Below are 15,140 nucleotides of genomic sequence, written 5' to 3' on the forward strand. Positions count from 1 at the left end.
TATTGCTTTTTTACTTAAAGAAAAATTTTTAAATGATTTTCATGTTTTAAAATCTTAGACATTTAATATATCTTGTATAATAAGCACATAGCATAGAGAAATTACAAAAAGATATTTTGCTTCCTCTTCCACTCTTGCGAAGTGGTAGCTAAGCAATCTTCTCATATCCTCACTTTCCTTAATATTTTTGTTTTCAGGACTGATTCAGATTCCGACAATCAGAAACCATCATGTTACTGTCAGAGAGAAACAAAAGTGGGGCTACATTCACTCTCTTGGGCTTCTCAGATTATCCAGAACTGCAAGTCCCTCTCTTCTTAATTTTTCTAACCATTTATAGTGTCACTGTTGTAGGGAATATTGGGATGATAGTTATAATCAAGATTAACCCCAAACTGCACACCCCCATGTACTTCTTCCTCAGCCACCTCTCATTTGTGGATTTCTGCTACTCTTCCATCATTGCTCCCAAGGCCCTGGAAAACCTGGTTGTAGAAGACAAAACCATTTCATTTCCAGGATGTGTAGTACAATTCTTTTTCTTTTGTACCTTTGTGGTAACTGAATCCTTTTTATTAGCTGTGATGGCCTATGACCGCTTTGTGGCCATTTGCAACCCTCTGCTCTACACGGTCGCCATGTCCCAGAAGCTCTGTGCCATGCTGGTGGTCGGATCATATACATGGGGAGTAACATGTTCCTTGATACTCACATGCTCTGCTATCAAATTATCTTTTCAGGGTTTCAATACAATCAATCACTTCTTCTGTGAGTTCTCTGCATTGCTCTCCCTGTCTTGCTCTGATACGTACATCAGTCAGTTGTTGCTTTTCATTTTTGCGACCTTTAATGAGGTCAGCACACTGCTCATCATTCTCTTGTCTTATGTATTCATCATTGTCACCATCCTCAAGATGCATTCATCCAGTGGGCGCCGCAAAGCCTTCTCCACCTGTGCCTCCCATCTGACCGCCATCACCATCTTCCATGGGACCATCCTCTTCCTCTACTGTGTGCCTAACTCCAAAAACTCCAGGCACACTGTCAAAGTGGCGTCTGTGTTTTACACGGTGGTGATCCCCATGTTGAATCCCCTGATCTATAGTCTGAGAAATAAGGATGTCAAGGGTATAGTCAGCAAGTTAATGGACACCAAAGTTTTCTCTTTTTGAGCATAATATTTTAGTAGCATTTATCCCTGAAATGTAAATAAAGTGTGCCCATAAAGGTTGATTGTAAAGATATCTTTAAAATTAATGAAGAGTTAATGTACAATGGGGAGGATGTGGGTTTTGATTCAAAGAGACTACACTTGTCTCTTGCTTACTGGAAAAAAAAATCAGCAATATCTCCCATCTTTGGATTTTAATCTACAAAATTGTGGTAACATAAACTAGCTCCTAATCCAATTGTGAAGACTAAAAGATAATATAGATATCATATGGAATACCTTGTATAATCTCAATAAACATTAATTTCATTCTCCTTTCTTATAACACACCTGGAGTAGACTGGGCTCTCAATAAACACATGAATCTATCTCATAAAAGTACAAATAGCAGTTAAATTGAAACACAGTCTTCATCTTGAAGGAATGCAAAATCCAGTGTCGACAGTAGGGCAGGGAAGAAAGAGGCCATTGTGTTTGAAAGAAAGAAAAGCTCAAGTCCATTTGGGGGTTTTAGAGTAATGCCTTCAAAAAATAGGTATTGTTTGAACTTGGCTTTGGATAACAGGATGGGCAGAGTTTTAGGAGACAACAAGGTACGAGTGGTAGGTAGAAATAAGACACCCAGACACGTGCCTCAAACTCAGGGAATTATCAGATGACTCAATCTTAGGAAAATGCATGAAGGTTATTGAAAATTTGGAAACTGATTGCCTGTAACTAATTACAGCCATGGAGCTGTTGAAATGTGTGATTTTATGCAAGGACACATACCACAGACAGTGGTTTGCAACCTTATTGGTTTAGGAGGCATTCTACAGCCAGTAAAGGAGCCGACCCGGGAGAAATCCTGGAGCCAATCCTGTTTAATGGCCTCCGGTGTCCAGCAGGGAGATGCCGTCCCGGCACCATTAGAAGCTCTGCTCTTTCTCACATGGTCTTATGGGTGACAGATCAAAATGCAGCAGATGGCCTCATGTTATCGGTGATTTGGGGTGTGATTTTGGGCAAGTTACAACGTCCTGTGCCTCAGTCACCTTATCATAAAGGTACATAACGGCACTGATCTCACTTTTTTTTTTATAAAGGTAAAATGTGTTAGAAGTTGTGTTCAGAACAGTACCTAGCACGTAGCAAGTGGTCGGTATATGTGAACATTTATTACTCTTCTCCGTAAAGGAGGTTGGTTATTCCCACCCATTTCCGGCATTTGGCAGAAGTCTGGTTTGACTTCAGACCTTAGGCTTTCCAGGAAGGAGCTTTTGACTACAACACAGGCAAAGTTTACAAGGCCTCTTCATATATTCCATGGCTACAGTATGATCCCCGGGTCTCAGGGCAATGCTTGGATGCAGCATACCTTGCTCTGCAATTCATCATGAACTCTGGAAGGAACCTCATTGGACTGTAATATGTACCAAGCTGGGATAGTTTCTACCTTGTTTATATGTCATAGAGGTCATTAGTTGTTTGAGTCTCAGGACAGTATGGTTTTCTTGATATCTCATTTATATCCCACAGAGATCAGTAATTATTTGGGGAAACTTAAGGAACATGAGTCCCAGAAATACATACACACGAAAACATAAAGCCTTTCCATGATAGCCTCTTCAGACGCAGAAGAAGCAATATTGACCCACAGGTTAGTTGCACTCCACTCTCTTTTCTTGGAAATGGACCTAAATGGTATTTTCTGGGAGCTGGAAGCTTTTTCTCCTTTTTTCTCATAAGGTATTATAGCCATGCATACAAGAAGGAGGAACGGAGAGCAGGGTGGTAGTATTAAACATATTTTTAAAAATCTGTGCTTTGCTCTTTCTTAATTAGAGAGTATTTTAAGAAATGCCATCTTTGGATCCCTCCTTTATGAAAACATTTATTCTTTGTGTATTGAGAAACAATCTCAGTGGGGAATGGAAGCAGTCTAATCTGCAAGACCAAATACCTTGTAACAGGTGCTGGAGTAAGAGGGAAAAGGCTGTAAACAAGTTGGTAAGAATGCTTGGTCCCCCCCACCATCCTATTCCCCCTCTCTCACACTGACTCCATAGGTGAAACCTGGAAAAGACCCCAGGGAGATTCCCCTCACAGTCACTCTGATGCTGAGAGCTGCAGGAAGGGGCCCTCAGGACTGTTCCTGGAGGGACACAGACATAGGGACCTCCTCTGAAGCAGAAAGGAGAGGAATTATTTTGTTCTCGGGCACCACACTTAGCTGTCTTTCCGTAGCAGCAGGTGTCTCAGCCTTGGTCCTATTGACCTTTTGGGCCACATACTATTGTGTTTGTGTGCGCCATACTATTTTTGGTATGTGTGTGGGGGACGTGGGGGTGGGGCTGCCTCCTGCATTTTAGCTGTTCAGCAGCATCTCCGGTCTCGGCCACTAGATGTCACTAGCACTCCTTTCTATTGTCACAACCAAAAATGTCTTCAGACAGAGCCAAGTGTCCAGGAGGGATCAACATCTCTCCTCCTTAAGAACCACTACTCTGTAAATAACCCAGCCTGATTTTTCATCTTCAGACTTGAAAACAGGCAAGGTTTTCAAATTATGTGCTACATTGAGCTCAGAAAGAGAGAATGACTTTTATTGGCTACTGAAGAGAGAAAACCGTATTATCAGAATAATTATTTGTTTTCAAACTGGGATTTTTTTAAGGCACATGTGCTTTACCTCTTTGAAATCATTTGAAAAAAAGCAAGAAATATCTGACTGCATTGAATTTTAGTGTAGACTCTCTTTCCTCCAGGAATAATCAACGTGGCTCCACGTCATGAATTAAGGCAAGTTTCTATATTTTTATTCCAAATGATTAGAATAAAATATTTATGTTTCATGGATTTCGTGAGGGTTAAATGTGCAAAGCAGCTTATGTATACATATATAATATTCTATCTGTGCAGTCAGGCTTACTATTTTTTAGCTTATCATTTTATCATAGTTATTTTTCAGGTCATTAAACGTTCTTCAAAAATATCCTCTGAATATCTTCATAGTTTTCCATAGTATATATGTACCATAGCTTTGACCATTTCTCTCTTGTTTGACACTTTATTTCTGAGTTTTACTATCATAAATAATGCTACATTGCGGCAGCAAACATTTAATACTTTCATATGTGCATCTCTGATTAGTTTTTCAAATAGATTTAAAGCAGTAAATGTATTCGTCAGATAGGGCATTATAAGGCTTCAGAGTCATAGTTATAGGGAGTTTGTTTCCAAGTGCCAATTCCCTGACAATGGCTGGCATTGAATAGCATAATTAACAAAATCACTATGTTAATTTTATAGAAAAAATGCTAGTATGAAGCATAAAAGCTACTTCTCCATCTAAAATACATTGATAAAAAATGAACACTTGTGGAATAACAATCTTCGATACATAGACTTTTCACCATTTCAATGGAAAACAGAGAAGAATGTTGTGTGTTTTAAAAAAATTATTTCCTCCTCCAGTGCCGTCCATGTTGTAGCAAATGTTGATAATGCTAAGTGAAATAAGTCAAGCAGAGAAAGACAACTATCATATGATTTCTCTCATCTATGGAACATAAGAACTAGAATGATCAGTAGGGGAAGAAAGGGATAAAGAAAGGGGGGTGATCAGAAGGGGGAATGAAACATGAGAGACTATGGACTATGAGAAACAAACTGAGGGCTACAGAGGGGAGGGGGGTGGGGGAATGGGATAGACCGGTGATGGGTAGTAAGGAGGGCACGTATTGCATGGTGCACTGGGTGTTATACGCAACTAATGAATCATCGAGCCTTACATCGAAAACCGGGGATGTACTGTATGGTGACTAACATAATATAATAAAAAATCATTATAAAAAAAAATTATTTCCTGAAATTTCAGTATTTCCGGTACTCCTTAAATATTCTGCCAGGAAAGAGGGATTTAAGTTTCACAAAACAATATGGCTAATTAAATAAGGTGTGCTGTCTTTCCAATGATTCGATTTCAAGCTCTGAATTGTGTAGGACTCCTCTAAGGAAACATATAAGCTATTATGGATGTGCAAGTTTTTGTGTGATCTGTGAATTAAACTGGTATCTTACGGATCTTTGTCACAATGCCTGCAAATTTCCTAAACTTCAGGAAAGCAATGCCCTATTTCTTCACTGAAAACATTAGTTATCTTACTTGTTATCATGTCTTTTTTTAGGAAACAGTCAAAACATGAATTTGGGATCATATAATAGAGAGTAACTTTAATATTTTTCTCCAACTTCAATAAAGTGGGAACATGGGGGAGGAGAACTGCACCTCTGTGACAGAGTTCATTCTTCTCGGATTAGCAGATGCCCCTGAGCTCAGAGTCTTCCTCTTCCTGGTGTTCCTTCTCATCTATGGAGTCACCATTGCAGGAAATCTGGGCATGATTGCAGTGATTCAGGTCAGCTCTCCACTTCACACTCCCATGTACTTTTTCCTCAGCCACTTGTCCTTTGTGGATTTTTGCTACTCCACCATCATCGTGCCAAAGATGCTGTCCAATATCTTAAGCAGGGACAAAGCCATCTCCTTCCTGGGATGCATGGTGCAATTCTATTTATTTTGCACATGTGTGGTGACTGAGGTCTTCCTGCTGGCTGTGATGGCCTATGACCGCTTCGTGGCCATCTGCAACCCACTGTTGTACATGGTCACCATGTCCCGGAATGTCTGTATGGAGCTGGTGTCTTGCTGCTATCTCTGTGGGGTGGTGTGTTCTCTGATCCACTTGTGTTTAGCTCTGGAGATCCCATCCTATAGGTCCAATGTGATTAACCACTTTTTTTGTGACCTACCCCCTCTGTTATCGCTTGCTTGCTCTGATGTCTCTATTAACGAACTCATGGAGTTCATTGTGGTCACTGTTAATGAAATCACCACCATCGTGGTCATCTTCACCTCCTACTTGCTGATTCTCATCACCATCCTGAGGATGCGCTCTGCAGAGGGAAGGCGCAAAGCCTTTTCCACCTGTGCCTCCCATCTCACAGCCATCCTTGTCTTCCATGGAACAATTCTTTTCATTTATTGTCGGCCCAGTTCTGGCAACAGTGTGGAGACTGACAAGGTGGCCACAGTATTCTACACCATAGTGATCCCCATGCTGAACCCCCTCATCTATAGTTTGAGGAACAAGGATGTGAAAGAAGCTCTCCGGAAAGTAGTGAGCTCCAAAATATTTTCCTAGAAAATATTTTCTTAGCAGGACTCAGGGTCCCAAAGTGGAGGCTGGTGGGGTGATGAATGGGCGGGCTGTAGTGTTCGAGTGGAGGGAAGAGCCAGGAGGTAGGTGTTTCTGAGTGATTCCTTTTGATTCCCTTGCTTTTGCGCTTTCAATTTGCCTCAAGGGTCGGATTGAGCACTTTTCAAACTTGAAGGCTATGTCTTTGTTTTCTTTCAATGTCTGATGTCTTAAATGGGTACAAGTAAGGGATTCTTCAGACACATATCATTTGCTGTATAACCTTCATGAGCTTAATGAAGAGCTCTTAGGATCACACTTTCGGTGTCTATTATGGAAACTTTGATCCTTTCCTAAGGTGAATTCCTCCTATTTTACAATGAAGAACACATCATTGTCCAACAGTTTATATACAGAATGAGAGTTCCACATGGCTATGTGTCTATTTTATGCTTATATCTATTTTTTAGATTTATTGCCTATATCTGGTTTTCTTTATTATATTTGTTATTGCTGTTGCAGGGTCCAGTGATCTTGTTACTTCAGATATGATCTCATCTGAAGATATGGAGATAGGACTAATTCCCATGAATGTTAGGAAAAGTAAATTACATAGCACGTGCAAGGAGCATAATCTTTGGCATACAATTAGCTCTCCCTTTCCCTCTTTCTTTTTCTCTTTCTCCTCCTCCCTCTCTTACACTGTACTTATATTTCATATCTGCAGCCTGTCTCATATATACACACTCAAATGCACACATCTGTATGAGTGTGGATGTATATAAAATCTCCACACACACATAAACTTGCCATCACCGAAGAACCACTACTACCAGTACCTGTATTTCTGACTTAGGTCAGTCATCACAATTTTTTTTTAAAGATTTTATTTATTTATTTGACAGAGAGAGACAGCCAGCGAGAGAGGGAACACAAGCAGGGGGAGTGGGAGAGGAAGAAGCAGGCTCCCAGCAGAGCAGGGAGCCCGAAGCAGGGCTTGATCCCAGAACCCTGGGATCAGGCCCTGAGCCGAAGGCAGATGCTTAAAGACTGAGACACCCAGGTGCCCCACTCATCACAATTTTTGTTTGCTTGTTTTACTTTGTGTCTCCATTCTAACTCTCCCTTGTGGATAAAATGCTGTCACATATAAGTGGAATTCCAACCTGCTTGTAGAAAACATAAATATTTCGTTTTCAAGGTAAATTATGGAAGGATCCCAACTGTCCAACAACTGATGAATGGATAAAGAAGATATGATACGCACACGCGTGCACGCACGCACACACACACACACAGGAATATTACTCAGCCATTAAAAAGAATGAAATCTTGTCATTTGCAATGGTGTGGATGGAGACAGAGTGTACCATGGTAAGCAGAATAAGTCAGTCAGGGAAAGACAGATATCATATGATTTCACATACACGTGCAATTTTAAAAACAAAACAAATGATCATAGTGGGGGAAGAAAGGAGGCAACCAGAAAACAGACTCTTACCTATAGAGAAGAAACTGAGGGTTGCTGGAGGGGAGATGAGTGGGGGATGAGTTAAATGGGCGAAGGGTATTAAGGAGGGCACTTGCGATGAGCACTGGGTATTGTATGTAAGTGAATTTTCACTAAATTGTACACCTGAAATACTACATTGTATATTAACTAACTGGAATTTAAGTAAAAACTTGAAGAAGAAAAAAGAGGTAAAAAATTCATTTTCAGGGTACACAATGCACTTCTTTTCTAGTCATCTTTGTGCTTATTGCATTAATACTATCTGCCATGATGGTGTTTGACAGCTTCTTGGCCATTCCCAACCCTTTCCACTACACAGTTGCCGTGTCCCAGAAACCCTGTGCCATACTAGTGGTTGTATCTTATGCATGGGGAGTAGCATGTTTCTTGATCCTCACATGTTCTGCTTTCAGAAGATCTCCTTGTGGTTCAACACAATCAATCACTTCTGTTAGGTCTCACTAAGGTCTTTTTCTTGCTCTGAGTCTTATCGCAACTAGTAACTTTTCACTGCCACGACTATTAATGAGGTGAACACACTGCTCGTCATTCTCCTGTCTTAAGTGCTTTTCATTGCCACCAGCCTGCAGATGCGCTCAGCAGGCGGGCACCACAAAATCTTCTCGAACCTGTCAGCTTCACATGGGACCGTCATCAGCATTTTCTGCAGCACCACTCTCTTCTCCTACCATGTGCCGTAACTCCCAAAACTCCAAGCACACAAAGTGGTATCTGTGTTTACACAGTGGTGATCCCCATGTTGAATCCCCTCATCTCAGCCTGAGGAGTAAGGACATCAAAGACAAAGTCAGAAAGTAATGAACACATTTTCCATACTGAATGAATGCACTGGTAAAAGCTTACTTCTGCTATTACTGAACATCTTTCTGTGGCTGTTGAATGACCTGAGTATCAAGCTCATTTTTTTATAATATTTTTTATTATATTATGTTAGTCACCATACAGTACATCCCTGGTTTTTGATGTAAAGTTCCATGATTCATTACTTGCGTATAACACCCAGTGCACCATGCAATACGTGCCCTCCTTACTACCCATCACCAGCCTATCCCATTCCCCCACCCCCCTCCCCTCTGAAGCCCTCAGTTTGAAACAGAAGGGGGAATGAACCATGAGAGACTATGGACTCTGGAAAACAAGCTCATTTTTTAAAAAGATTTTATTCATTTGAGAGAGAGAGAGAGAGAGAACATGCATGAGCAGGGGGACTGGCAGACGGACAAGAAAACTCCCCACTGAGCTGGGAGCAGGTGCTCAATCCTATGACCCTTGAAACCATGACCTGAGCTGAATTCAGACGCTCAACTGACTGAGCCACCCAGGAGCCCCAAACTCACTTTTTTTAAAAATCAGTTCAGATTTTCAAAAAAGTAAGGCATTTACAATAAAAAGACATGAATTTTAGGTCAGAGAAACTATACCTGGCTCTGATAATATAAGCCAGACCGGCTGATTTATCCGAGCCAGTTTTTATCGACAAAAGTGATATAATCTGATGCAGTTCGTAAAGTGGTATGTGGGACAACATGAAATGTAGACATCTTGTCTGGCATACTGTATGTGTGCAAAAAATGCTAGTTCTATTCTCTTCTCTTCCCTGATAACTGAGACGATGTAGGTGTTAAACAACGAATTTTGTATTTTAAACTTAGTGAACTAGATGACAAGGAAAGATATACATGGTCTCACGTTCAAGAACCTCACAAGCCAGTGTTATTAGTAAATATCATAATAGGGTTGGTGGAGAGACACAGTTCAAAATCATTTGTGGATAGCAGAGATTGTTTCATAACTGCATGCGTCTTTTGCTTGACCTTGAAGGGTGGGCAAGTTTTTAGGAGAAACAAAAGAGAAAGACACAGGATTTATTCGGGAGTAAAGAACATGAATGATGTTGAAGAGGTGAACATATATAGTTAAGTCAATGATTCAGCAATATTTTCGAGCTACTATTTTATGCCATAAGCACACAAGGTATCATGTTAGGTGCTTGAAGGAATGAAATTTTGCATAAGATAAAATTACTATTCTTAATTCTTTCAGAAAGAGTTCCAGTGTGGAAGCTACAAATATTTACAAGAATTTTAGAAATATTGTTTCTCAGAATACTGGGAACAAAAATAAAATATATTCATGTCCTATGTTTTATGCTTCCTTTTTATCACCTATCAATCAGCATAAATATATTATTAATTTATATGGCCACTTGATCAAATTCGTATCTGAATTCTCTTCATCAGCACTCCTTAGGCAGTCTTCATAAAGTAAATGAATAGATTTCTTGTAAATATTGAGAGCCATTCAGGGGCTCCTGGGTGGCTCAGTCAGTTAAGTGTCTGCCTTTGGCTCAGGTCATGACCTCAGGGTCCTGGGACAGAACCCTGTATCAGGGTCCCTGCTCAGGTGAAAGTTCGCTTCTCCCTGTCTCCCTGCCCCTCCCTCAGCTGGTGCTCTCTCTTTCTCTCTCTCTCTGTCTCTCTATCTCTCAAATAAATAAATAAAAATTTTTAAAAATATTGAAAGCCATTTGCTTTCCTTAAATGTCATTTTGGTTAACTTTCATTTTTAATTATAATCTATATGAGGATTACATTTCTCTAGTACTAGTAATAATTACTATAAGATGGCTTCATAGATACAGGTCCCTACTTTTCAAAAATATTATGACATCATATTTATCTTTCTTTTACCATTAATTTTGCTTGAAAATGTACATATCCTTTATTCTGTACTCGTTGTTTTTGGATAAATCCCAAATTAGTTCAGTAAATTACTGAGAGGAAAAAAATACTAGCTGTTTTTGTTGAGGGTAACATAAAAGCTGTACAATAATCTTATATTGGTTCATGAAACAATTCAATGGTGATATGATTTTAAACTTATAGCAATGAATTAAAATCAACTTGATTTCACAAATTTGGATACATAATTATATTCCGCACTATTTTATATATTTGAGTGTACTCACATTTATGAAACTGTTCTCCTTTACACATTGTCACTTAAGTGAATTTAACTTACATGGAACACTTGTAGAAAAGTAGCACGAACACTATATCACTCTTGATTGTAGTCAATGACTACATGAAATTTTAATAGATGCTTCCTAGTGTTTACAAGGAAATTTAGGTATTCAAATAACTATATTAAAAAAGGGGAAAACTCTTAAAAACTAGAAACTGAACTTCCACATTAAGAAATTTAAAAATTTTTTTTTTAAAACAGACAAAGTTAATATGATAATAAAGACTACAGCACAAGCCAATAAGGTAAGAAGATGAAGGACAGAGAATATCCATGAGTTTGTACTGTGAAAAGTTTAATATAATTGACAAAATTTTAGCTAGAATTACTAAGAAAAAAGGAAACAAAAAAAAAAAAACCCAAAATTAATACAATCACTGAGGAGAGTAAACTTGAAATTAAAATGAGTATAATGAATAGTAGAAGCAATTTTATGCCAACAATTTAGTCAACTTAGATGATACAGACAAAATTGAAAAAGATCAATTTACCAAAACTGACAAAGAAATAGAAAATCTGAATAGATATGTAACAATAAATTCAATTTATAATGAAAATATTCCCTCCCTCCCCATACTAATATTGAGACACAGACAACTTCACCAGTTGAATTACGAAATTAAGTATATAGGCAATAGTACCAATTATCAATTGCCTCATTTAGAAGATAGAGGACATGATGGTCTTTCCAGTTTATGTGATTATACTAGTATTTTCCCGATACCAAAGCCAAACAAAGACAAATGTAAAAAAGAAAACACAAACCAGTATCTTTTATGGATATAAACACAAGAATTCTCAACAAAATATTATATCCAATAAGGAAATAAAATAAATGCAATAAAACATATAACAGGATTATGAACCATGATCAAGTGAGATTTATCTCAGACATGCAAGCTCAGTCTAACATATGAAAAACAACGCAATACATCACTTACATAGAATAAAAGGAACAAAAAATCACATGGCCACTTTATAGATACAGAAAAATTATTTGACACCAATCAGCAGCCATTCAAGATAAAATTTACTAATAAGGTAGAAATAGAGGAAATTACTTCAATCTATGCAGGGTGTCTACTCTCAGTACTCAAAAACAGATTGAAAGATCATAGATGAGGCAGAGCAAAGGCAATAGAGGCCTGGGTCTCCAGGGCCTTCATGGTAGCAGGCCAGCTCCTTGAGAACGAATAGGCGAAGGCTGCTCCACCAGCCCATCCACCATGGCGCCTGCCTCCAGGACTAACAAGAGCCTACGCCTACCAAGCCTCAGCATTCAGACCACAAATTGCTGCCCCACCTTCCATGGCCAAGATGGCGGCGACCACTATAGAGGTAAATTTCAATCTTCCCTCACAACATTCACAGACATTAACTCAAACAGATCATAGACTCAAATTTGAGAGGAAAAGTGCAGGTACTATAGCCGAGGGAGGACTTGTGCTCAAAATATATAAAGAACACTTAGTAACAGAACATAGAAAACCAAGTAAAATATTTTTTAAATAATCCAAATATTTGACCAGACATTTATAGAAATTATAACCTGAAACAGAAATTGTGTAAGATGGAATGAAGGAGTTGCATGCCGTGAGTTACCGGTGCCCTGAATGAAGAATTAAACATCAAAAATGGCCTTAAGAACACCAACAATCACAACGATCACTTTCTTTTGACCCACAGATTTCTACTCATGGGGCAACTTAAAAAAGATAGTTGGTGAGAACATTTCTTCTCTTTTGTTAAATGTGAAAGGTGAATTGGGAATGGAGAACCAAACGGAATGTCTCCTCAGCCTTGGGTGCAGTCTTCCGCACAGCAATATTAGGAACATATGTATGGTACTTGAGAGTATACAAAATGTATTTACCTGAAATTACTTTCCGACCATATATATCTTTAAAATTTATGTGTACAGCCAGGGATGCACAGACACAAATAGAATACTGTGGTCTAGATTGATATTGTAAAGTCAGAAGAAGAACTCACCGAAAACAGATAATTGATGTCGTCCAATTCATTGGCTTCCAGCATTGGACATGCACTCAAAAAATGCCACCTCAGAAATCTCTCTGGGTTCATTCTTTTTTCCATACATTCATATGAGTGAAAAACCAGAAGGCCACCATTGCTTTTATTGGCAATTTATGTTGAGTTGATTCAAGTGGCAACTCTCTGTGTCTCCATCATCTCCTTTGTAAGATAGGCATGAAACCCAGAACTGTTTCCTGGCTGGTTACTAGGAAGCGAAAAGGAATGAATACTTGCATAATATTTAGAATACTTTCCAACACCTAGCAAGAGCTCAATAAGTGTCATCTACTGTATAGTTTTCTGGCCAGCTGGATCATTACTTTTACGGTATTTAAAGGAATTCTGATATACATTAGCCACTGTGTCCTACAGGAATCTAGGGCATTCTATCACGTTATAAGAAAGGAAGAATTCCTAAGAAATATTCACATTATTTCATAATGGCCTTATGAGCTGTGCCCCACACATCTGACACTTAGATGTGATAACATGGCACCAAGAAACAGAGAAAAAGGCATGTTTGGTTTTATGCCATTGTTTCCCAAATAGGGATAATTTAAAGGATAAATTTCCTGATAATATGCCATAGAGATTAATTTTAGTTGTGTAGTCTAGGTTTAATTTTTATATATTTTGTTTTACCATAGAGATTAGTAATCGTTTGGGGGCCTAAGGAGCCCATTTCCCAAGAGCTTAAATTACAGTATAAGTCTCTGTCTGCTGTACATGTCTTAACATCTTCAGCACCAGGGAGAAAATGTCTATCACTCAGGTCTGCTAGTTAGAACTAGCCTCTGGTTACTTGAAAATAGAAATGAATCTATGTTCCCTGTCAACAATTATTTTAAAAATGTATTGAACTCATCTCTCTTCTGATTAGAGAATGTTTTAACAGGACTTCTGTTAGTGTGCAGCTGCTGTTTAAAATGCCTTTGTGTTTTAGTATTCAGAAACACTTAATGGTGAATTTAGAACAATTTTCTCTGTAATACCAAAGATGTGTGTGTATGAAAGAATATAGAATAAGCAAATGGTAGCCCTCTTGTCTCTCTCTCTCCCTCTCTCTCTCTTTCTGTTTCCTCTTTACACCTTCTTTCAGACCAGTTTCTGTAATGAAATCAAGAATTTATGATCATGGAGGGCCTCCTTAATTGTCCTACTAATGCTAAGGGTTGCATTCCTGTGCCTGCTGGATGGTCATGGACAGTCAGGACTTGTGAACTCTCTCTGCTCATAAAATGAGATGAATTCTTTTGGATTTGATTTCGGGTTTCCATGAAATAGCTTCTGGTTATCAGCCTATAATAATTGCTTTATTTCTAACAGTTAACTTTTACGTTGTTAATAGTATAAACAGTACCACAATATAGTTTTGATCATAGTCTTTCACAATTTTATCAATGTAACCAAATATTTCTTACAACAGCTTATTAAGAATACAAGCTCTCATAAAATAAATACCATATAGCTTTTGTTGTTGTCAGGGTTAAGACTTTGGACATATGCTGCCAAAATACTTTCCAGAAATAATGTATTCAAGAGTTCTATCTTTCTGAGTCTTTTTCAGCATAGATCATTACTATTATAATAGACTAAAACACTTAGTTAATTTGATAGGTAAAATTCTCACTTTCAAAGTGTTTCTTAATCTCTTGTTTAATAATTCAAAATTATAAGGGTTTTTGTGAGCCACAAACCTTAAAAAAATTGTCACACTTCACCAAAATAGAATATTAGAAAACCTTGTTTCAAATTTATGTTCCTGATAGACTCAACTAAAGAAGAAAAGAATATTTTTTGAGAATCACAGTAGGTATCACTCTGCTGGACAGAGCTTATTAAGTTTCTGCAGAACAGAGATAATTCCTTTGTGGGTTTGAAATATATCATTAAATCTATCTTAAATTCTATCAAATAACTGAACTTAATTAATCATTTCAGTGCATTGTGATAGATAAAGTTTGGTTCATTTAAGGTTTCTCCTGGTGTCAAAAACAATTTTGATCACTGGGATCCACTGAGACATTTAACATTTCGAATTATTTGACAACTGTGTTTTTGTTATTTCTTATAAATACAATATTTTATATCAATGCTATATTACTCTGAAGGTATTATTTGTCTGTTTTTATTCCCATTTTAGAAGAAACACAAAATTTAACATTTGTTTTCCTAAGCCTGACGTATGGCAGAA

At 38.1% G+C, this 15,140-nt stretch overlaps 2 protein-coding genes and 1 pseudogene across 2 annotated transcripts; all 3 read left to right on the forward strand.

Moving 5' to 3' along the window:
- Positions 1-230: 230 nt before the first annotated feature.
- Positions 231-1,172, forward strand: LOC103666047 (olfactory receptor 5D18). Its single transcript, XM_008694078.1, has one exon. The coding sequence runs from the start codon at positions 231-233 to the stop codon at positions 1,170-1,172; it is 942 nt and encodes a 313-aa protein (XP_008692300.1).
- A 4,249-nt stretch (positions 1,173-5,421) lies between these two features.
- Positions 5,422-6,357, forward strand: LOC103666049 (olfactory receptor 5L1-like). The gene has a single exon (XM_008694081.2). It carries the CDS (start codon positions 5,422-5,424, stop codon positions 6,355-6,357), a length of 936 nt encoding a protein of 311 aa, XP_008692303.2.
- Positions 6,358-6,409: 52 nt separating this feature from the next.
- LOC121104725 lies at positions 6,410-10,095 on the forward strand (annotated as a pseudogene).
- Positions 10,096-15,140: the final 5,045 nt, after the last annotated feature.

This window comes from Ursus maritimus, unplaced genomic scaffold (assembly GCF_017311325.1).
Source record: "Ursus maritimus isolate PB19 unplaced genomic scaffold, ASM1731132v1 scaffold_23, whole genome shotgun sequence".
Taxonomy (NCBI): domain Eukaryota; kingdom Metazoa; phylum Chordata; class Mammalia; order Carnivora; family Ursidae; genus Ursus; species Ursus maritimus.